Consider the following 23,165-nt stretch of genomic DNA (forward strand, 5'->3'; position numbering starts at 1 on the left):
TGAAGCTCTGCAGAGCCTGCTTTGGGAGCCAATCGTTGGTGCCCGTTTCGATCTGTTTCTTCAATGAGGTTGAAGACGGGTCTAGGGATTTGGGGAAATTATCACCAGAAAGCCTGTAGTAAAATTTTAAATATTGCGGTGTATTTTTGCTTTAGAAAAAAGCTAAAATTTACTTTCAAAATTTATTAATTGATAAAATAAGATTTCACGTTTAAATTTCTTACTTCATTTGTTTCATGGCTCCTTCTTATCTCTCTCTATTGTTAAAAATATCTTATTCACTGTGTAAATAACATATTGTTTTCATTGTTGGTGATTTCAAACAGAGGGTTCCTTATGTAACATCAATGTTTCGCCATCATTAGTTGGTCATAACCAATACAAGATAAAACGTAAGTTTTTGAGACACATCGAATTGTATATTTTTTAGTCCAATGCGTTTGGTGCCTTTCATAAAGAATAATAGGGATTTTTTTTTTCAATTACTGGATTATTACCTGGGCAGATGCCCAGGGCAATCTTCTTCCGTCCTCCGGGTTCAAGGGTGGTCCTCTTCGGACGGCCGCTCCTCCTTCCACTCCGCCTCTGGGTTCAAAAAGAGTACTTGTAGTTCCGTATCAAACGTCCGTAGTCTCTGGATGGAACGAGGATATCGATTTTGAAAAGAGTGGGTTCGTTCGAACTTTTGAGCTGTTTTTATAAAAGTCTTAATATGTGGTATTCTCCAGTGCGGCAATCAGTATGCATACATTCTTGCAGATTCACGTCCCATCTTACAACAAACAACCTGTCATATATGTTGATTTTTCTTCAATGATTAATCGCGCCATTGTCACTAAAGTTTTAAAACGAAGAAGTGCATATTAAATATTTTCATAAAAATCATATCACTACAACACTAAAAAGCCGACAATAAACAGGGCAAGGGTTATTCGCAGTTGATTTTACCTGATTTAAAAAAAAGTAAACATAGACGCCAAACAATGAATAAGAAAATACCTCGGCAAAAGCATCTATATTGTATGCATACACCCTTAAATTGAATGTTTGCACTCAGAATCATTGCAATCTCAGCGATGATACGATTTTTTTAAACAAGTATGAGAAAGATAATCAGCATAACTCTGTCATCATCTCTTTTTTTCTTAGAAACAAGTCTAGTTTTATAAACCCCAGAGATAATGATGAAGTGTCAGTTAATATAATAAAAAATAGATTGGGTATGAATTTGGTAATACCTTGTATAAAAACTACAGATTTGATTACATATTCCATTTCTACGCTGGTCAACTCGGTTTTGATTTCAGGTTTAAAATTCATTCCCTTTCTCTGGATATAAATGGCTTAAACTCAAAGTAGAATACGGTGTATCGGACTATTTCCTTTAGTTGAAATAAAAAAGTCAGTGTCACGAGCGGGATTCGAACCCACGATATTGAAAAATGGCAAAAAAGAAGGGAAAATTCAAAAGGTGGGGTTGAGATGGGAAGTTAGTGTCCGAGTGGATCGAGTTCACGATAGCTCAAGTGGTAGAGCAGCTCAACTAAAAACTTTAATTAATTGAAAGATTAATTGGTCAAGCGGACCACAAAAACTAGTGAATTTATATTTAATATTTTAAATATAAAACCAATTTTGACAGTTGAGGCTTGTTTGTCAGCTAAGGCTAGGTAGGCTCAGTTTTACGACTACCTAAGTTATTTAATAAGAATCCTTTTGTTGAGCAGATTTTATACAAATGTAACTTCTAAGGTGTGTACATTCTGAAAAATTAATAGCCAAACATTGGAACAACAGGTTTGCAAATTTCCCTGTTTAATTCATGTGAGGTCAACGTTGTTTTTTCCGACTACAGTCGGTTTTACTCTTTGCTCTGGCCCTTTTCCTCGATCTCTCTCAAGCTTTCGATGGCAAACAGCTCTAACGGACGAACTCCAAACTCTTGGTCTACCCCTTTTGAAGAACACAGAGGTTCAAGTAATTGACGACATGGAAGAAAACAAAAAAGAAGAAATAAAGGAAAACCTGAAAGAAAATCTCTAAGTAGCCTTTATAAGTATTAAGTAATTAATTTTTTCTTTGTAGTTTTAGAATAAAACCTGCAGCTTTTTTTGAAATAAATCCAAATTAGACCCTATTGTACAGGTCTCTACCACGACAACCTTCTCTGAACGCAACCTAAATTCAATTCAATTAATTGACGAATGTTTATTCAAAACGGCCAATTACAATCGGAAAAAGAATATTTCTCCTCGCCCACGTACTAGGTCCAGTTTATCGAATAAAATTTGTTTCTGGATTGTCAGTTGAAAAACGAACAATACAAGGAAAATACTTATTGCTGGTATTTTCACAAAAAAAACCCAGCAATAATCAAGTTAATTGATATTTGTATTGTGGATTTTCTTAATTCGATATTGTGTAATATTGTCTTTGATGTGTTTGATGTATTTGTATTATGTTTAATCCATTATGCACTGACAATTAATTATTGTCGGTTGCCATTCTAATGTACATTGTACCATGCAAAATGAGAGCGTAGCGTTTGTCTATAATTCAATTGAATTTCTTGTTTGGTTTTTTAGTAACTTTTATTGTCATTATGTTTACACACTCTAGAAAAAAATTAATTAAGGCGTTTTTATTTGTCTCTGTTTGGTTAATTTAAAATGGAAGGAAAAATAGTCCATTTTTATCATTTAATGGTTTTTATTACCGCCAAGGAAAAACCACAGTTCTGACTGTTAGAAAATTTGTGATGTGTATAGTGATGACGCTTTAAGACAAAGCACAGTCCTTACGTGGTTTCCTAGGGTCAGAATAAGAAATTTTTATTTGGAAGATACAAAGAGCTCTCGTCGTCTTTTATTCCTAAATTTTATGATGACAAAATTCAAGCCTATGTCACAAATAACACACAGTCATCTTCACAAAACATCGCATAGACACATAAAACCTTTCAATTCATGGGAGAGCAGCTGTATATGTGTGGCGGTGCGATAGATGAGTTCCTCAAATGATGAGAAAAATTTAATCGCATCGACTTCTACTATTCCATCATAAAACGGTCATTTTATATATATATATATNTAAGTATATATATGAAAACTTGAATGAATACGTATGAATATATAAGTTGAGATGCGAAGTTAGTGTCTGAGTGCATCGCAGTCACGATACCTCAAGTGGTAAAGTAGCGGCGTATCAAGCCGAAGGTCGTGGGTTCGAATCCCGCTCGTGGCACTGACATTTTTTCTCAACTAAAAAGCTAAATTAATTGAAAGATATTAATTGGTCAAGCGGACCACGAAAACTAGTGAATATATGAAAAAAATGAATCCCAAATCATAGAGAACAACATGTATAAAGCTATAAGCAAAGGAACATGGCAAAATTTTAAACAGCGTCTGTGAATTAGGAGAAAACAGGGTGATATATCAAAGACAGAATAAAATCAAGACGAATCCTTTTGACCTGAAACATCTGCAAGTGGGGAAAATTAGTTGATTTTCTCTGGAGAATAGCCAAGATTCAAACCGTTGGAAATCTTATCAGTTTATTTACCATCTTCCGCTGAAATTTTTATTAGCCGCCATTTCTTATCCTTTATGTACTCCATTTTATAGAAATCTGTCGAGTATTGGAAATAAAAGCGTAACAATAAACATAAAAAATAACTCCATTACAGTTCGTGGTCCGGTTGACCAATTAACATTTTTCAATTAATTAATATTTATGAAAGGTATTGGTTGAGATAAACTAGTCAGTGCCACGAGCGGGATTCGAACCCACGACCTTCGGCTAAATACGCCGCTACTCTACCACATGAACTATGGTTCAAATCCCGCTCCTGACACTGACTCTTTTATTTCAACCAATACCTTTCATAAAATTAATTAATAAAAAATAACATAGAATAAACCTTTCACTCACAATTATCTGATTAAGAAACACATAAACGCACAGCATTATTCAAAGTTGAATTATTTCCACTGAAACATAAACATTTTCAATCCTTAATTCCTCTATTGTTTTATTTAAATTTATTTACTTATAAGCTTACATCCAGTTAACATTTTACATTGGTGAAAAGAAGAAGAAAAGTTTTAAAAATTCAAATTCTTAGAAGCATTTCCCTTTATGTGTCTGTAACTGATTCAATCTTTCACACATTCATGTTATTTCTCTCACAATCAAGCATTCTCTATGTTTCACTCTCTTATACTTTCTCACTCTATCTATCCCTCTATTCTCTCTAACACTTTTCTATCATGTCTTATCTCTCCTATGCCCTCCCTCCTCTTTCTCTTTTCACTTTCTTCCTACTTTTCTCTCTACCTGCACACCTATCTCTTTCTTTCTCTGTTCCTTTCCCACTCCCTTTTTGTCTCATTCCTCTCTTTTTTTTCTTACTCTCTTTGAAATTGAAAACTCAGCTACTCATCGATAACAACTATAGAAGACGGATTACATGCCAACAAATTATTGTGCATTTGGTTTGAATGGAGGAGTTTGTTTTCTTATGAGCCTCTACCGACCAACGCAACCGATATTTCCAGTGAATGTCGCACACATTTGGACCGAAATCTACCAGTATTATCTAATCACAACCGGATATACGATGTCGATAAGGATTCGGGTTGTGATCATCAAAACATACAATGGTATTATATCAATGCCCAAACTTTCGACAAGTTTTATTGTCTTCTTTAGGGGATCTACAGAGAAATAGGAACATAGTTAAGTAGGTAGTTATAAATTATTTTGTCAATTTGTTGCTATTTACAAATACAAAGTCACAACTTAAACATGTTATACAAATTCGTCATATATATAAATAAATAAATAAAAACCTCTTCTTCACTAGCTTGTTTACTATATAAACAATAACAATTACTTAAAATTAATAAACTGTTCAGGTACATATGTATCACAGGCGTATGACTAGAAAATGTGTGCTTATCATGTTATCAGGTGAGAGGTTCTCCAACCCTGTCACCTACTGATAATAACCATTTTATACAATTTTTAAAAACAACAAGATCTTAATTTCTAGTGTATTAGTAATTTTATCACAGCCTGCTATAATAAATATATTGCTATGATTTTCGGAGGGGGGCCTTGTCTTTTTCTAGAATTACATTGTCGATCACACTCAAATAATTCATATCCGTTTTTAAATTACATGCCATGTTATCTTGATGAATACATATCATTTTTCTTAAAAGTCTACGACCTGTATTTTGTTCTGAAGCCACAATTTTGACCGGTCGAAGTCAAAATTATGATTCGTAGCATGTTTATGTTTGGGTAGTGCTGTTCCCGGCCTTTCTTCATCACTGCAATCATACTTATGTTGCCGCACACGTTCAGATAAATGTTGTTTCGTTTCGCCGTAATATACAGTGGGACATTGTGCACATTTGATACAAAACACTATATTAGATTTCTATAATAAGGGTTCTTTACTTTTTAGTTTTGTGTAAAACGCTTGGGCATTGATATGATATTGTATGTTTTGAAGACCACAACCCGAATCCTTATCAACACCGTAGTGAAGGCTGGTTGATCACGTAAGAAACACAATGGAATATAGTTAACCAGGGCAACGCCCTGAAGTGGCTATTCAGACGCGCCATTTATTTTTGAAGCCTGTCTGAGATTTGTTGCCTCACCTAGTTGGCAATGCCGCTTAAGATTTTAACTTATTCCGGGCTCTGATTAAATTTCATTAAAAACTTAATTAAACAGAAAAATAGAGTTAACGGAAGAACTGCAGAAAAAAACATTGTGAAGTTCAATAGGTTCCAAAACTTAAGACTCTGGACGTACAAAATTACATGGTAGATGATGATAAACGGTAGTGAACAAAATTGTTTATAAAAATTTTGATTAAATTTGGTTACAAATGCTTAAAAAAAATTAAATTTAACATTAGAAACGCCATTAATTTATTTTTTGACCAAATACATTGCATAATATTTATTGCATATATATATATATATATATATATATACATACATATTGGGGCGACCAAAATCCAAGGGGTTAAATGCCTGGGTAGACGTGTCCCCCATCCCTAAAAGTTCCAGGACTCGGCTCACGTGTCCTGCATAAATCTCTTGGACATGTTCACAAACCCCAAGTTTTTGGACCATTTTAACTCGGGGAGTGATTTGGTGATGTCCGCTCTTTCGAAGATTTCAAATCTAGACCTAGCATACCTATCACACTCTGCGAGGTAGTGCCTTGCCTTTTCTTCTTTTATTTCGCAAAAACGGCAAAAAGGATCTGATAAAATACCCATTACGGAGAGGTGTCTTCTCAGTGGGCAGTGGCCCGTCAGAATACCTATCAGCCTCGTAATTTCCTTCCTTGAGTTAGAGAATAGCCATTTCGATTCTGCTGGTTTGATCACCTTAACAAACTCTTTCGATTGCCTGTGTCGGGGAGATAGATTCTACTACTTAAGGAATTGTTTCATGCACCAGTTTTTAATACTCTCTTTGCACATGGAGTGAGGTAATACCGGTTGTGGCCCGACAAACTCCGCCTTTTCATTGCCATAGTGTCCTTTATGTGCTGGTATCTAAATAAGGGTCACCTTGTTCTCAAACCTGGAAGAGATCCTATTGATAAGATCTACAATTTCCTCCACCAGTCTAGAGGTTGACAAATCTTTTTGTAATGACCTAAGCTTTGCTTGACTGTCAGAAAAAATTCTAATATCTTTTCCCTTCATTTTATTTTCCATAAGTGTTCTACAACACACATTATTAGCCCAGATTTCCGCCTGAAAAACGGAGGTGTTATTGTCAAGAGGGGAGGAGATGCATATTAATATTTGTTGCAGATTATATTGTTTGTGCTTGGTTTATTGTGCTATGAAAATGCAAACCTATCATTCAAATAGAACAGTAATTGAGCAACACAATTCAAACATTAATACCGCATTTAGATTAAGGACGTGATAAAAAAACAATTCTTATAAAACAAGGTAGAAAGTGGAAATAACTCTATTATTCTTCCTACAAACAACTCAACTCGTTAACCGTGCTTCTACTGAGTCAACTCTTCTCTTACCGCTCTTCCCAGTACAAAAAAAATGCCTTGAAACCTTTTCCAACACACGATAACTCCCTCTGGCCCCTGCCAAAAATACTAAAATATCACACAGTTGATTTCCCCATCCGTTTACCTAATCGATCCTGAGTCAGGAACGTCAAAGATAAATCAAACCTATTCGCAGCCCATTTAGAATCGACATTTACTCCTCCAAGGCATAAATGATGCCCCTCACGCACAACAGATATTGCATATTCTTATGCACACATCCTTCTTATCCTTTGAAAAATTACAAAACTTCGAAGTACCACATTCACAAATCCCCAACTGAATAATCCTCTGGAACTGGTCTAATTACCACTACCAAACATCAAAACATTACACAAAAGGCCATAGTTTTCTTAACAGCAATAAAAAATAGCATCCTACGAACCTCTCACTATCCTCTTTTACGGAAATATTCCGTTGTTCAGCCTTTTACCTCGCAATGTCCAAAATCCTCGAAAGAATCTTTTTAAAGAAATTAATACTCATCCTAGCTATTCATAAAATAATTCCCTCTTAAAAATTAGGCTTCCGTACACATTCTAAGAGCCAATAAGTTTCAAAGTTGGAGGCACTATCTCCTCTGCCCTAGAGGACAAAGAATTTTGCTTGGGTGAGTTCCAAGATTTAGCAAAGGCTTTTGATTGGGTCTGGCACCCGGTTCATAAACTTAAACGCTTCCTACCCGCCACTTATAATCTTACGCTTCAGTGTGACCGATACAAGTCGGCGTTCCCACAACGGAGCATCCTACGTCCCATCCTTTATATCATCTATACTGCTGACCTACCTGAATACCACGACTATCATCACCACGTACCCGTTACCGCAATTTTGTCTCTAAGCCGAATCTTATTCAAGCTACCGAACATGCAAGGATACCTTCAGTTTATCGAAGACGGGTGCAAAAAGTGGACGACAAGTCTGAATGAACAAAACTCAACAATGAGATACCGTCTTGGATTCTCGTTAATCGTTAAAATAGGGATGGGTATCGATATTCGATACAGCAAAAAATTTATATTTTTGTTTAAAGAAACCGATATTTTGTATCGATATTTTAAAATTACGATATTTATGATATCGATATTGTCTACTGATATTTGAGGTTTGATATTTTTAGAAAGAAGTAACAGGCTCAGTGAAAAGTTAAAAATTATACATAAATAGTTTTAAATAAACTACAAAAAATATGAGTGTCCTGTTTTGGCGCTACTCGACGAAAATGGTGTATGAGCACACATACATTGGTATGAGCAAAACCATGAAATAAATTGTTAATTAAATTTTATGAGCAAAACCATGTAATAAATTGTTAGTTAAATTCATTATATCCAAAGATGGTAGTCCGGTGATTTGGTCAATTTTCTACCAAACAATTAAATTTTTTTTAAATAAAAACTAAGGAATTTTTGATCTCGGTTAATTTGGATTATATCAAAATACGTATGTTGCAATTAATATAACGACAATAATACATGTAGTTTGAATAAAAATATGAGCGTCCGGTTCTTTTGTCTTCGACTGTATTCGATGCGACCCGACGAAAATCTGGTCAGTGGTAATCGCAGAGCGGAGAGTAGGGTAGCGTTGCATAGCATCGGGCAGATGTCCAATGGGTTAATACAACCTTATGGAAAATTGGACTTTGGATTTAGTTGGGCGGTATCTGGTAGCGTCGAATCGGGTATGTGTGTTACCCGCTTTAAGCGGCGGGAAAATGATTGTGCGGTGTCGTTTGGGGGGCAACAGGCTCGTACCGTCCAGTACTGTCGTAAAGTAAAGTAGTTAAAAATAATTTGAAAGGTCAAGTTTAAACGTTGGAACAATGATCGTAATAAACGTAAAATTGAATGTTTTACTTCGATGGAATTTGAGATTAAAATTGTCAAAAGATAAATTTGATCCTTAAATGTGAACAACCTTTGAAAACACTGTTCAGCAGAAATAAACCAAATGTCGATATATCATTTCCAGCCGGGTTGCGATTTGTCCGCCTTTTAGTTTCATGGGTCGATGGTGAAATGGGTAAATGATGTGACAATGCTGTATCAAAGATAGAAATAGAATTTGTTCCAATCGAAGTATGTTATGGAAAATTGGACTTTGGATCTGCGTCGGGTAGCATCGGGTAGCGTCGCATAGCGTTGCATCGGGTATGTGTGTTCCCGGCTTTTATCGTCGATGGCCTCCAGTCGTCGAAGCCTTTCAATCCTTCACACTTATTGCAAGCATTGGCTGGTTAAGCCCTGCCGGTGCAGCGTACTGTAACCGTGCGAATATGTATCACAATTTCGGTGAGCTCATTTATAATATGCACTAATACCTATAGCCTACAAATTAAAAAATAAAACGTATTTTGTTCAATTAAGATATTGGTTAAATTATGAATTATTTAAACTGAACATTTTTTTTATGCTGTAAATGAAAATTACAAACAAGATATATTTTAAATGATCTGTCATCACGAGTAAAGTGATATTAGTTTGGGGCGAAATAAGATGGAAATTCGAACCTGTTTTAAAATAATTTAATCTCGGCATCGAATCGAGATTTATGAATTTTCTAAGACGAAATTTGAAAGGGTAAAGTTTATTCAGAGGCGGAGGAATCGGATTTCTCCAGGCCGAGTCAGTAATTATTCCACACACAAATAGAATTTCAAATTATTTGTTCCGTTCTGTGTTCTCTTCAGATAAAATCAATAACATGTGGGTTTCCCCCCCCCCCGACTGAATGTAATTCGGCGGGACCATTCTGTGGATTCTTTAAGATGAAAAAATGAATGGAGGGTTGGGTCTTTACACGGAAAATAAACCGCCGCCAGTTGGAAAGGAATCGTTCTGAAATAAACCCTCCGAATAAGACGGAATGATTTATCACTTGTCCCTACTAAGTCGATTTGTTTAAAAGACAAAACAATTTATGAAAAAGCACACAATGATTAATGATCCCGGTCAGATGATAAAATTACCTTTGCAGTTTCTGTTAGGCTCACCGGTAACTGCGTTATTATAAATTTGTACGCAAAAATGATTAATTAGTCAACCATGTTTTTCGAAATCGCCGGCTTTTTGTTTAATTTTTTGTCAACGGGCAAGAGAAAGAGAAAAAACGATTAACCTTACGTTATTAATCTTAGCTGAGGTGACTGTTGGCCCAAACTTGCAAATTAATGAAAGGAGATAAACGTTATCAGTGGATTTCATGACATAATTACATTTCCGGTCTTTTTTTGTTAGTTATCATAATGATCCTTGCCGACGTTTTCAAATTATGAATGATGACTACCAAAATTTTTTAAACAAAAATGTATCTTCACACCATTGATGTAATAGCGTTGCACATATCGCGTAGCAACATTTAGTTATTTGGGGTAGATAAAAATTCCTAGATCTTTGGGAATACGTAGCAGTTCGACACCTCCCACCCATTAAACCAAAAGAAATCTACCTCAAATATTATGCAAGAAAATGAGGAAAGTCGGACTACTTGCTGCCGATAAATCTATTGACCTACACTATAGTGACTGCTAAGATATCCTGATGACCCGTAAAAGACCTTTGTCCATAAGGAGATACTTTTGAAAAAGGTATTGGTACCCTTGTATAGAGTATAAAAAAGAAAAACATTGAAATATTTCCACGTGCATTCTCTTCGCAGTACGTTGGGATCTGGCAAATTCGAAAAGAAACAATTACGCTATGATTATGGAAACAAGGACGCTATGATTATGCTGAAAAGTCCCTTGAATGCGTGATTAGTGGCGGATGGGAACGGGTATTGAATCGGTTGCTCCTACTCGAGTATGCTTTGCATGTAGGTGTAGGCTGAGCTCGACTGGAGGCTTTTACCGTTGGCGGTACTCCTCTACATGGAGTTAGCAGTACTCCTCTAACTCTCGAACTGGAGTTAGCAGTTCCACTTTAAACAAAACTGCGGCCGGAGCGGATCCAGTAGTTTCTACGCTAGAGAAGCCCCACTTCTCTGGGAGATAGAGTGGCCTTCTCTATCTAGGGAGCGCGCGGGAGACCAGGTTGATGTATTTCGGCTTAGGTAGCCCTTTGCGCGTGGCATACGGTTCGATGCTTACTGCGGACCCGACCACTCGGAATGAGCAAACGGGGAGCGAGGTTGTCTTGACCACTCGGGGCTGTGCTGCCTCTAAACGAACACTGCGGCAGTAACACCCTTCTTTCGTATGCGGAGGTGTGTTACCTCTCTTCTTGAGAATCAAAACGTCCGATAAGGCCGAATAGGCTAGGTGCGGACGTTAAAGATCCTCATTGTCCTTTTTAGGATGACCGAGTATACGGGAAGCAATGTCTCTCCCTACGTCAGCAAGTGTTTATTTAACAACTTTAATACTTTGCGTGTTATTGTTTATTTTAATACTCTTTACCTAACTTTTAGAGACAGTTTTGATAATTTGAAACATGTATAGATTAAACAAAACCTCTTGTAATGCTATTTCTCATTCCAGCTACTATCCCAACAACCATTCCTTTCATCCCAGTGCTCCACGTAGGCCATAACCCTCGCGATAATGATTATTGAGAAAAGAGGAATATAAATTCATATTTCATATACAGACTGCCTAAGCGCCGTTCATAAACTCAGGAAAAGAGCCTCCGCAGACTCATAATCAAAATATTTATGAACGCTGAGGAGGATGATCAATTTTAGTGAAAGGAGATCTTGGTGTTGGTTCCCAGACACATAGGTAAAACGGCAGATAAGGCCGCAAATTTAGCAACGACGAGACCACACGATTAGCCTTGGACTGCGGTGGCTGGGTTTAGAAGAGATGACCAGTCCACCGTACGTACCAGGTTGCGTGTAGGCCAAACCAGGATGACAAATGTATACCTTCTAAAATGGCGTGAGATCATGTGCACGATGTGTTGGAAAATTGTTATTGAAAAGCAAATAAGGACGAATTGTAGAGAATTAGGTGTGTAAAGTAAAGAAACATTTCGCATAAACTATGCACGACAACCGGAGTCGTGGGAAGCCCAATACAACAGGTATATATAATATTTTACACTTTATATAGATCTTCGTGTCAATTGTTAATTGGAACTAAGGTATTTATTAGAGATAACGGAGTGGTCGAAATCATCTGTCCTCAAGGAATACCGAGTGCTCGAGCACGAATGAATGAGATATGTGAGATATGTCTGTATTTACTTTCTTGTATAGAAAGCCTAAATAATAAACCATTCTTATCTGTATCAAGTACTGAGTGAATATATAGACTCCAAGGAATATCGAATATCTGAGGCATTGTAAATGAAGTCTTTTGTTTGTGAATGTTATTAGCGAGAATAGAACGGCTCTTTCCACGATTAACACGAGGAATTTCGAGTAGTGTGCAGAAATATTAATACTAACAAGATTAACTTTTTTTTAAATATACATATTTTTATTGCTTTTTAAAATTAGGCTGCTTGGATTACTTTTATTCTAGACTTAAGAGGCTCTGCCGTTGAAAGAATCTGGTAACACGTTAGAGCAACGTGAATGCCGGATAACTTTGACACTGCTTGAAAAGCGTGAAATAAAATTTGGATGCACCTGCAGAATAATAAGAAAAAAACAGCAAAGAAGAAAAAGGCTGACGATGTAGTATACCGCCCTTTAAAATTATCCACAATAAAATAATAACTGTAAGGTAAAGGTTCCGAGTTCGAATCCAAAACGTACATAGTACAAATAGGCTTTTTTCAAAAACACTGGCACCCAGGGGTTGATACGACCTTTGCCGTTGCAAACCCTCGTAAAAATATTAATGAATAAAATACGTTTTATATAATTGCGCATTCTCATGAAAATATGTTTTTTATATTAAAAAAGGTGAAATTAATTAATGGTTTTTTGTGTAGTAACAGTGGAAACCCTCCGTGCATCGTTTGAAATGCTAATTTAGTATCTACCCTTTTGCAAAAAAAAATTATTTAATAAAATCATATTATAGTTTCATTTGGCCAGATTTTCAGCTTGTTAGTTTCAAGTTAACAAAACTTCATCGTCGTATCAAGCCGTCGTAGGTTAATTAGATTTATAATTCATTTCTGACGCCTTACGGGAAAATTGAATACCTGGTTAAAAACCAATTCCCCAGTAAGTCAAACTTAATTCCAGAGACATCAAAGCATGCAACCACGAGTATTGGATTAACTATACTCCGGGCCAGTGATTAGTTCTATTTTAGTTAAATTCTGTAGGAAACATATTAACGTTATAATATTTTAATAGATTTTTCGATGGAGGAATAAAACAAAAATCATTTCTAATTCTATTTGCAGTCATGCTTGCGAACATATTTTCCATATCTTTGAAAAAATATTTCCCTGAAACTATGACACGTATACATACCTTGATGAATCTGTTGCCACATTAGACATCATCAGCTACAACCATATACTAAAAGACAGTAAATCAACACGAAAACAACAACAATATAAATTGGTTAGGCCTCACAATCATTAAAACTGCCAATTAACTTAGACCACAGGGGGAAATTTCACCATCGAATAACCTTTACTTAAAATGCAGAACGACACAATTTGCAAAAAGAAAGAGAGGTTATAGGTTGTCTGCAATCCTCTGTTTTGTCGGTTTTTGTACGATTTTTGACATAAACCACTTATTAATAAATGGCAAAAGCTTTCGTCTTTTTCACTGCCGTCTCTTGAACTTTTTTTTCGCGTTTCCGTCCGAAACATCCGCGCCCATTGCATATTTCACTAGTCTTGACTTGATTCTGAGATATTAATGATGAGACGCTTCTTGTTAAAAGTTCCCCCCTAGGAATGTGTCTTGAATAAATGATAAGACAATATTCGGACTCTCTTCCTTCCCTTCTTTTTTTTGTAATCGATGTTATTAAACGCATAAAATAACATGGAAAAATCCGTGTACTCCTTGATAGTGCAATTTGAATGTTATATAGTTTTTCCAAATGAGTCATTACTTAAAAGATCAAAGACAACACATGTATAAGATATTTTAATATACATATCTTCAAAATAAAAGTATTAACCATACCCAAAAAGTTTTTTTTTAAACTTTTTAACACGGATTAACATCCCGCGCACATTGGAACTGATAGTCCAACATAGTTAGTAGTCTTGCAATTTGTTATTTGATTAAGCAAAGTGGAACTCATTTTAAGGAAAATGATAACGGCCGGATTCAATTTAACTAAAAGGATCTTTATTTGCCTTGCTAAAAATTGCGATGAGATTCTTCGCTCGACCTGCTCGTTTACCAGGTAAATGGAATGTCCTTTAGAGCCGTGGCTCCATAACATGTCAGAAAAGAATTGTCCGTCGTATTGTACCTCATAAATTATTCATAATTGTGGTCCAACTTCTAATAAAAACTCTTTTCAATTGTAGCAATATTATAAACAATTTTTCTCCGTCCAAGTTTTTACGATGTCAATATAAAATTCTCAATACAAAAAATTAAAAGCTTCCTTTAACCTTAATACTTAAGTGTGAGGTGTTTAGTGACAGTTATTTAATGATTATTCGGAGGTCGTGAGATGCTGTCTGTGTGGCGTAGGTTTTATAAAAACATTTTCTTTATAAAGCCAATGTTTCAATCTTTATTGAGATCAACTCCAGACCTGGGATTTATAAACATGGTTTTAATTTTACAAATACATGTAGGATGTGCAAAAAATGAATTTATACTATGCTAAACAAATTTAGATTAAAAAAATTGAATTTATACAATGCTAGAAAATTTTAGATTAAAATGAATTTATGTACCGGTAGAAAATTTTAGATAAAAGAATGAATTTATACAATGCTAGAAAATTTTTTAGATAAAAAAATGAATTTATACGATAGAAAATTTTGTTAGATAAAAAAATGAATGTATTCAATGCTAGAAAATGCTAGATTAAAAACATGAATTTATACAATGCTAGAAAAATTTTTAGATAAAAAATGAATTTATACAATAATAGAAAATTTTGTTAAATAAAAAAATGAATGTATACAATGCTATAAAATTTTAGATTGAAAAAATTGAATTTATGCAATGCTAGAAAATTTTAGATTAAAAAAATGAATTTATACAATGCTAGAAAATTTTAGATTAAAAAAATGAATTTATACAATGCTATAAAATTTTAGATTAAAAAAATGAATTTATACAATGCTAGAAATTGTTTTTAGATAAAAAAATTAATTTATACAATGCTAGAAAATTTTGTTAGGTAAAAATATGAATTTATCCAATGCTAGAAAATTTTAGATTAAAAAATTGAATTTATTTAATTTTAGAAAATTTTAGACTAAAAAATCGAATTTATACAATACTAGAAAATGTTTGATTTAAAAAAATGAATTTATACAATGTTAGAAAATTTTTTAGATAAAAAAAATAAATTTATACAATGATATAAAATTTTGTGAGATAAAAAAATGAATGTACACAATGGTAGAAAATGTTAGATTAAAAAAATGAATTTATACAATGTTAGAAAATTTTAGATTCAAAAAGTATACAATGCTAGAAAATTTTAGATTAAATAAATGAATTTGTACAATGGTAGAAAATTTTAGATTAAAAAAATGAATTTGTACAATGCTAGAAATTGTTTTTAGATTAAAAAAAATGAATTTATAGAAAATTTTGTTAGGTAAAAAAATGAATTCTACAATGCTAGAAAACTTTAGATTAAAAAAATGAATTTATATAATGCTAGACAATTTTAGTTTCAATCACAGTATTTGTACTCACTCAGTGTTTGTTTTCAGGATGTGATTTGTATAAATTCAAATTTTTTTAATGTAAAATTTTCTAGCATTGTATAATTTCAATGTATTTGTAAAATTTAGGCAATGTTTATAAATCCCAGGCCTTGAAGATGATCTCAATAAAAATCGAAAGTTGCACGATAAAGAAAATATTTTCTAATTTTTTTTCTAATTTTTCTAATCTGTTTTTTCTTTCACACCAGACCGCAACTCATGATCTCCCAATAATACTTAATACTTAAACCTACATTAATCCCGATGATTATTATATAAACTCAATAAGCAAACTAAAAAATTGATTGATATATTACCTAATTATTTTTCTCATTTTTCAGGTGGTGGAGTAACTTGTTATACTTGCGTGAACGTATCCGATAATCTGATGTGCAATCAGTACGCTATAGACAGCCCCTGTCCCGAAGGTAATTTTTTTAAAGACTCATTGTTTTAAATTAATAATTTAAATCATTTTATTTAAAAACGTTCAATGCCATAACCGGTTAAAAGCCCAATTCTCTTGGGCTTTAGACGTTCAGGATTTGCTTTGTTAAATCGCGTGTTAAAGGTTGCACAAAACCAGTGAATTGGAAGACCGCCGGTAGAATAAGTATTTCTTCGGGATGTAATTATATTATAATGATGTAATTATATTTGTTAAAAATATTTAAAACTCCGTGTCATCCAAGTATTTACCAAAACTCCTGATATCACAGGCGGATCTTTTTTAAATTCATGATTGGCCCCCTTTAATCATCCAAAAAGATAAATCTCCGAATAAAAGGATTGCTCTGATTTCCGGCTAACCGGTGTCAATTGTTCTGGCAAGATCCCAAAGCGATACCAGGGTTTTCTATTTTATTAGGTTACAGTTGGAACCTTGGAGAACAGTTCAATATTACCTCGGAGATAAAGAGTTGAAATAACAATTAAGATTCGGTTGAAGAGCTTCTCTTTTTCTGTTTTTTTTTTTTTTCTTCCTGTTTTTAAGTAACGCCCAAATGCTGTAGCCAAAGTTGTCTTGTTATATGTTGTTACATTTTAACTAAATTAAAATGTTCAAAATCTTCTCAAAAGCACTTTCGAAGGAAAAAAATGACAATTTGCTAATCATCGTCCCAGCAATTAAATTTAATAAATCAACATACTATTGAATAATTTAATGAGGCATATCTCAAGGGTACTTTTTTTTTCTGTATAAAAATCACTCAGATTTATATAAATTTAAAAAACTGTTATTTGCAAAAATAATTAGTAATTATTACATTTTTTGCGTTATATTATTTAGCAGTGCAGTAAAACATCGTTCAAACTATGATAATTGCTAGGTGTTTAAACTTCCCATGAGCAAGAAACCTTAATTAAATCGATTCTCATTTTTTTGCATTGTATAAATTTTGTAAATATATAGATTGTCTTATTTTAATTTTTAAAATATTTATTTCGCTTGTCTTTTATTTTTAATTTCAAATAGGTAGAAAAATATTCTAAGAAAATCCTCAAGAAAAAACCTCCTCCAACGTTCTTGCCAACAGGTGGTAGGAACAGGAAAAAATAATAAGTGAAGTAATTTAAGGTTGTTATGTTTCAGGGTTTTTTTCTTTTTTAGAGGAAGGTATTTCAACTACGAGGTTGTATAAAAACTCGGGAAGTGGGTTTGATTGTAAAAAAAAAAAAATCACAATTGTATATGTATGTATGTCGGATTCGAATGCTGGACCGCTGTATTCGAACCCGGTACCTTAACCTTGCAGTGATGAGCGCCTTTTCAACGCCTAAACCGACGCCCCTATCAGTTATTACCTAGCATAACAAAATACTATTGTAATAAATGAAATTAGATGTTTAAAAATTTATAATGACGAAATGATCTCTTGTGAAGTAGTATTAGCAGAGGGCAATTTTTATCTGTGGTGTCCTGTTGTTCCACTTCCCTCTGAATTTATGCAAATTCAACGTTAAGACGGCCATTAAAAATTTAGAGTTTCAGCCTTTATCAAGAAATTTGGATATTCTAACAATATTTATGTAATTATTCGGAGATAGTGAGATGCGGTCTGGTGTGATGTAGATTTTAGAAAAATATTTTCTTTATCGTGCAAACGTTTCGATCTTTATTGAGATCATCTTCAGGGCCTGGGATTTACAAACATTGGTTACATTTTAACAAATACATGTAGGATGTGGAAAAAAGTGAATTTATACAATGCAAAAAAATATTTTTTATATTCAATCAATGTATTTCTAATAATCACCACACATTATTTATGTAATATATATAATTTCCAACATCTATTATACGGATGTGACATTACAGTTTAGTTTATAAAGGTCTATAAAGGTCGTTATGTGGTTTCGAAGTTATCATTTTCGTGATTTTCGAAAGAAATGGGGAGAAATGTTGAGGGAAAATATATGTTTTTCCGAAAATTTGTAAATAGGGAGTGTAAAACAATATCTCCTTTTTTGCGAGAAAAAAAATATTTCAACCTGTTTTGCTAACTCGCTCAATCATTAGGTAAAAATTGATTTTGGCAGCAAGCCACACCATGAGTATCTTATATATTGAAATACATAACTTGTGACCAAACGACGTAGCAAAGACTGGAAATGTCTTTTGGTTATTGTAACGATTTGTTTACAATATTATTTTATTTTCCCTCGAACAGGTGTTTAATATTTTTCGACCCAGTATGCTTAAAAAGTAAAGGTGCAAAATGAATGCAAGTAATTGAAATTGTAATGATTATTTGGAGATCGTGAGATGCAGTCTGGTGTGACGTAGATTTTAGAAAAACATTTTCTTTATCGTGCCATGTTTCGACCGTTATTGAGACCATCTTCAGAGAGAGATTTATAAACATTGTTTTATTTTTAAAAATACATGTACGATGTCCACATGTTATGTAAATTTTTTTACAACGCTAGAAAAATTTAAGTTCAATCAAAGTATTTGTACTCACTCAAAGTGTTTGTTTTCAGGTAGATGTGTCATTCTTGTTTGTCGTGTTGAGAGTGCCAGTGAGATATTGTTGTTTTATGTTTATATATGTTGGATTTTGATGAAGTTGTGAAGGAAGTCGGGATAGTTATACATTTTTATATGAGGAAATATTTTATATGAAATTTTAGTGCTATTTTGAACATTAAGCGTTGGCAGACTGGACTGTAAATGTAGTAGGAAGATTCTAACCCACTCCCTCGAGAAAATACGATTTTGTTTTCAATATTCCGATAAAACAGACCCACCAATAGATTTTCTTTACCCATAAATTTTTTATTTGTTGCCGGGGTAGTGCGCTGCTCCTCGTTTCCCGGGTTCCGGTTTTGCGCTGCTGGTATCACCATTCCACCAATACCAATACTAGGGTCATGGGTAATGGGGACTTCCCAAACAAAAAAAAAACAAAAAACTCATCAAAATTAGTTTTTTTTTTAAATATATTAAATATAAGTTAAGCTATCAAAGAATAAGACAGATTCTGAATAACCCATTCAGACTAAATGACAGCCGTTTTCATATTTTTTTATTTTATTCATATGTTTTAGGCAATGAACTTTTCGTTTTCGATGCCACTTGTTTTTACCAGTTTTCCTTAATCTATTCTTATTAAATTTTTACATATTTTTACAATATTATAGCCAATAATACTATGAAAATAAACGACAATATATATTAATAAATCATGGAACACTTTCAGTCACCCATCTCAACCTATTGAGTGGCTCCCCCATTTATATTATTTAAATATCTTATATGGACTGCCTCTATTTGAAAACGTTCACATTACTATTCCTAATAAATATCCCACTTTTGGAATAAGCCTGAAATCCATTACATTCACTAGCTTACATAAAACACTTATACACACATATATACAGGGTGAATTGCTACTCGTGCTACAATCTTCTCCAGTAGATTCTTCACCCTAAAATGAACAAAAAAGTTCATATTGTCCATGGTNATATAAATATATATATTTGTTTATCAATCAAAATGGATCCTTAACGAGTTCAAAATCTGGTGGAACAATACCACAGCCACGATGCGAAGAGATTCATGGGCCAACGGCCTCACTCACAACTCACAAAAAATTACTGGAAGGCAACCGCTGCTGAACCGGGATTCCGGTTGGTCTCCTGACAGGACACTGCCACTTAAGAAACCCATGCACTGGATTGGAGTACAGATAGAAGAAACACTGTGCAGATACTGCCAGGAAGAGGAAGAAACCGCAGAACATATTTTATGTTTCTGTGAAGGTCTACGTAGTTGCATGTTTTTACAACTAGGACAGGAAAGATCCTATACTAAGGAGCCACTGGCAAAGTTGGAGGCTAATTAACTATCTGAAGCTGGCCAGCGAGTTATAAAACAGGGGAGCACATTAGATCTATTCAGTTCGAGTTGCAGAAGGCATTGTGTAAACCTCTTTTATCCGTATCCCTAACCCTATCCTATGTTGGAGCAGAGGATTTGATATTACGCTGCCCCTTTGGATTGTAAATGTACAAAATAATAATTTATACAATATAAATGTACAATCTATTCACTAATTACACAAGTATGATCACATTCTCGTTAAGAAATACATTTTCCCAGTATCACTATAAGTTTTAAACAATGAAGAATTTCCAAAACTCACTAAGCTATGAGAAAATCTTCTTCTAAAGATTGGCGAATTTGAAGATTTTGAATGGTATGCTTGGGAGGATTCTTCACTCTTTTTCCGATGAGCATGGTTAGATGAAGTGCACTATGGGAAAATCAAGGTTTTAAGCAAATACTAATATTAATCTGACATGACCGTTTTTGTTTTTTTATTAAAGGAATAATTTACAACTATTCCTTTACCTCTTTACAAAAGAGGTACAAACAAATGAAAATTACTGAATAGAATGTTGTTTTATTATCAGAAATATAATGATTTTTAAGGAACTAACAGTCTAGAGTTGTTACAACAAAAGTATTATGTATAATGTAAATGCATCTCAAAAGCTGCGAAAATTTATACGTTTCGATGTGACAGTGAAAGAAAGGAGACACTGCTTGAGGATTAAAGAAATTTCATTGAGAACTTGATGTACCCCGAGTGAGATTCATTAATCTGCTTTAGGAGAAATTTTTTATTTTGTTTGTTTATTAAAAAGTCAATATTTATTACAATTTGATTCTGTACTATTCAACGTGATTTAATAAAAATATTATTAACAATAAAAATTAAATTTCCCCATCGCTCAATATTTGTTTTCAATCTTAATGTATAATTCTTTGCTAAATAAACTACATTAATAAAAAACATGTATTTTAGCGTATAGAAATGTGTGGTGTAGGTTTAGAAAAATATTTTCTTTATTGTGCCAACGTTTCGATCTTTATTGAGATCATCTTCAGTGCCTGGGGTTAATAAACAATGTGTACATTTTACAAACACATTTATTTTGTAAATGTTTTTTCTCATATCCTACATGTATTTGTAACATTCGAACAATGTTTATTGATCCAAGGCCCTGAAGATGATCTCAATAAAGATCGAAACGTTGGCACAATAAAGAAAATGTTTTTCTAAAACCTACGTCACACCGGACCGCATCTCACAACGTATAAATAATGTATTTTAAAGTTTTACATAAGGGAGTTTGTGAACTGTTAAAAAATGTTAGTATAAGAAGTTATTAAATATTTTTGTTAAAACATCAATTCCAAATAAATAAATATTTATAGGAGGGGTACTCCTACGCAATCCTAGTTACTTTATAGTTACGCAATATTAGTTATACAGAATATATTATTATTATAGTATAGAAATGTGTATTTCTTACAAATTAAATCCACAAACCTTATTAAATGTTACGGAAGCAAAATATAAACTCATTTGTTATTACACATTAAAAGCTTGTATCTTTATTTATAGTGTTATTGACCCCTTTCTGTTTATTATTTAGTTTTAACTTCTTTTTAGAATAGTAAATTAATAAGTTTTGTTTTCTATTATTTATTGGAGCATTAAAGTTGATAATGTAGGGCCTTTTCAGGATTGGATCGGATAAAGAAACCGTAGACTTTTCGTTTTTAAACACACGCTCTTTATTTCTCTATACATATGCACTTGTAACCAATAACCTTCTTAGAAGTGACCAACAGATTTAAGTACGTCACTGTCTGACGTCACCTTGGCGCAACTTTCAAATTTATTCTCCTACAATAATAAAATTATTAACAAATAATCGGCATCTCGGTAAGTTATGTTTTGATAAAACAAGTTCAATTGTTATCAGCCAAGTATTCGAGCTATTTTACGGTCATCATCAAGTGAGTTAGTTACAGTCCTTGCCCATATTGGACTGACAATGAGTCTATCTTGAAAGAAATTACAAACCTTCTATTAAATACTCATTTATTTTACTTTGTAGGCATCTTTAAAATTGTTTTGCCTTATGATGATTTTAAAACAGTTCGAAAGTTGGCAGATAACAACTGAATTGGTTTTATCATCCAGACCATAACAAGATGAGTGAAAGAGTAGACACACATGTTAAACGATAAATTTATTGAACATCAAAAGAAAAGAGCAAATCTCAACCTAATTTGTTAATCGGGATAAAAAATAGAATTAAATCCCCTCCAATTAGTAAGAAAAAACCAATCGGGTTCGTTCTGAAAATGCAATTAAATGTGTAACAGGATTTGAATAATTGCCACTCTGCGGCAAGAGTTCTTTTTCCATTTCTGCGGTTTTAACCGTTTTACTATTCCGCCTATTTTACAAAACGGTTAAATCCCCGGCTGGCAAATCGTCGAGAGGAGGTTGCCGAAGTATGTTTTCCCATCTGAATTTGGCGTGGATTTCGATGACATTGCCGGAGCCCTGATTTATCTATTATTTGATAGCATGACAGAAGGAGCCTGTTTGTGACTGCCGGCTGACTCCGCACTCCTATATCTGTGACGGCCAGCATAAAAAAACCTGTTCCCTATAAATCAACTCGTTTTGTATATGGGATGTTTTGTTCATAAATTATGTAAATAAAATTAACGAAATTTGATCTCTTAAGTGTGGGATTGCAAATGCTGACAGTCGTTCCAAAGCGTCCAGCCCGTGTTATTTAGGCCGGTATATTATAAACTGTTTTGAAATGGGCGCCCCTTCTCCATATATATGCAAATCCTCATTGTCAATTAGGTCGTTCTAGCACAATGTTAGTTGTTTTGTTTTGAATAATGGTATGAAATCTAATAACACTGATATTTAAAATTTTGTTTACGAATTAGTATACTAC

At 33.6% G+C, this 23,165-nt stretch overlaps 1 protein-coding gene across 3 annotated transcripts in view; it reads left to right on the forward strand.

Annotated features, from left to right (window-relative positions):
* Positions 1-23,165, forward strand: part of LOC106670135 (ly6/PLAUR domain-containing protein 6B-like) — a 255,955-nt gene that overhangs the window by 223,224 nt on the left and 9,566 nt on the right. For all 3 annotated transcript variants that reach the window (XM_014400213.2, XM_014400214.2, XM_024228997.1), the window contains one exon: positions 16,223-16,309. In XM_014400213.2, the coding sequence (XP_014255699.1) occupies positions 16,223-16,309 (87 nt within the window). The remainder of the gene's footprint in view (positions 1-16,222; positions 16,310-23,165) is intronic.

The sequence above is a fragment of the Cimex lectularius genome, unplaced genomic scaffold (assembly GCF_000648675.2).
Source record: "Cimex lectularius strain Harlan isolate CLEC.00 unplaced genomic scaffold, Clec_2.1 scaffold291, whole genome shotgun sequence".
In the NCBI taxonomy this organism is placed as follows: Eukaryota; Metazoa; Arthropoda; class Insecta; order Hemiptera; family Cimicidae; genus Cimex; species Cimex lectularius.